General features: G+C 50.6%; 1 protein-coding gene across 1 annotated transcript; it reads left to right on the forward strand.

The window, feature by feature from the left end:
• Positions 1-841: 841 nt before the first annotated feature.
• Positions 842-1669, forward strand: LOC117121257 (baculoviral IAP repeat-containing protein 7-A-like). Its single transcript, XM_033266394.1, has one exon. The coding sequence runs from the start codon at positions 842-844 to the stop codon at positions 1667-1669; it is 828 nt and encodes a 275-aa protein (XP_033122285.1).
• Positions 1670-2150: the final 481 nt, after the last annotated feature.

Raw genomic sequence — 2150 nt, forward strand, 5'->3', positions numbered from 1 at the left:
TAGTGCCTCCTTCTGGAGGCACCGGGAAGTGCGACCCCGGTTCGCCGGGTAGCCAGGGCAAACGTCACCTCGGCGTCGTGGTCTGTAGTTGGGAGCCGGGCGAGGGGGGAGCACCGATGCAGCATTCGCCGCAGCCGCCAAAATGAAGACGATCAGGTTAGATACTTCTTGGTTCGTCTCAGGTCACGAAGGGAACCGAGAGGTAACCCTTCCCGACAGGTTGAGCGAGACCGGTTGGGATGGGTGGAGGGTGATCGAACGGGACGTGACCGACGAAGCTGAAAACAACGACGACGACTACGATATCCTCCCAAACTGTTGGCGTCGGCGACGAACGAAGAGAAGCTGAGACCGCAGACGGCAAAGGAAACCTAACGGAATCCTTTCTTGAGGACTCTCAACTTCCCGTCGACGACGAACGAACAGGCGGAGAAGGAAACCTCGCCGACTACTTTCCCGAGGACTCTCAACTTCCCGTCGACGACGAACAAACAGCCGGAGAAAGAAACCTCGCCGACTACTTTCCGGAGGATTCTCAGCTTTCAGTCGAATCGTCGGACGAACAGGACATTTTCGACCAAGACACGGTCGTTTAAGGAGACGAAGAACTGGAACAGCAACTTGACGACTGGCTGTTCTCGTAAATGTTGAAGTACAACCCGTCTTCGAAATAGAATTTAAAAAAAAATGTTCCGATATATAAAGTACTAAAGAAAAAAGAAAAACACGAAATCTTATATTCTGTTTTGTCTTCAATAAAATCTTTATTACAAAAAAACAATATAAAGTTGTTATTGTGCATATTTGTCGTCATACGAAATCAGTCTATTATCAGTAGGTAATGCAAAAGGAAATTATGCAGAGAATTGCTACCTTTCCAAAATTTGAAGACGAGGAAGACAGGGTGAAAACTTTTCGCAACTGGCCGCATGACAGACCCGACGGAAGGTCGATGTCGGAAGCAGGGTTCTTCTACGGGGGTTTCGAAGATAACGCCAGGTGTTTCTTCTGCGGAATATTGCTGTGCCGATGGGAGCCGGACGACCTTCCTCCTTCTGAACACGCCGAACACGGGAGTTCGTGCTTGTGGTTGCTGCGCAAGACGAAGGAAACCCTGATTTCCAAGATTAATTTTGCCTCCGAATTCGGATTCGACAGCGACGTGATCGCAAAGGTCGTGAGCGATCATCTCGAGAAGAAAGGACAAGTGTTCTCGTTGACAAACGAAGTTCTGGTCTCGAGCATAATCGACTTCGATGAAAATGGGGCCGACGACAGGAAAAAGGACGGGGTCGAAGATCCGTCGAAACACAAGGGCTTGGTGTCTCTGATCGCCGAACTTCGCTTGGAAGAAGATGCCGAAGACGAACGCCCGGAACGAAAAGAAGAGGAAGAAGGAGTTCGTGCGCCCGTCGAAAGCTATACGAACAAGTTACGCGTCGGCGACGACGACAACAACGACGACGAAAAATCTTGCGGAGATCTATTGAGGGAACTTACCGATCTCAAGGATGAGATGTCGTGCAAGGTGTGCATGGATCGCGATTCGAACGTCCTCCTGACTCCGTGCAACCATCTCGTCTGCTGCGACTCGTGTTTCGTCAGGTTAGCGTCGTGTCCGATCTGTCGTACAAAAGTCGGTGAGGTCGTCAAAGTTTACCACAGTTAGGTTTAAGTCATGGACACGATAGCCGAAACGACGAGAATCATGAGAGAAACGATGGCCGAAACGACGAGAGTGTGAGTGTTTGCAAAAGCGATAAACGAAGCCGAGTTGCACGGCGATAAGGTAAACCGATTTTTTTTCGACGAGTACCAACACGTCATCGACCCTACCGTCAGCGACGAGGAGTGGGAAACCCGATATTTTTGTACTATCCGTGGAAAGGGGTGTCTGAAAGTGGGACATTTGAAAGTGATAAAAGAGATCGACAGATTGAGGACTGCGTGCAAGTCGGAGTCTCGTCGCGTGCTTCCACCTCCCTTTCAGATCGCCAGAAGGTGCATCGTGCATCGCGACCCAGACGACCCTTTCAACAGGGCGGCGACTAACCGAAGCAAGGAAGGATTGGACGTTCGTCCGAAAGGATACGATCGCCCGTCCGCGGTGAATTGGATATCTTCCGTTCTCGGCGACTGGCCTTGCGAAC

This window comes from Anneissia japonica, unplaced genomic scaffold (genome assembly GCF_011630105.1).
Source record: "Anneissia japonica isolate Jap-2015-1 unplaced genomic scaffold, ASM1163010v1 scaffold288003_len116008_cov116, whole genome shotgun sequence".
Lineage (NCBI taxonomy): Eukaryota > Metazoa > Echinodermata > Crinoidea > Comatulida > Comatulidae > Anneissia > Anneissia japonica.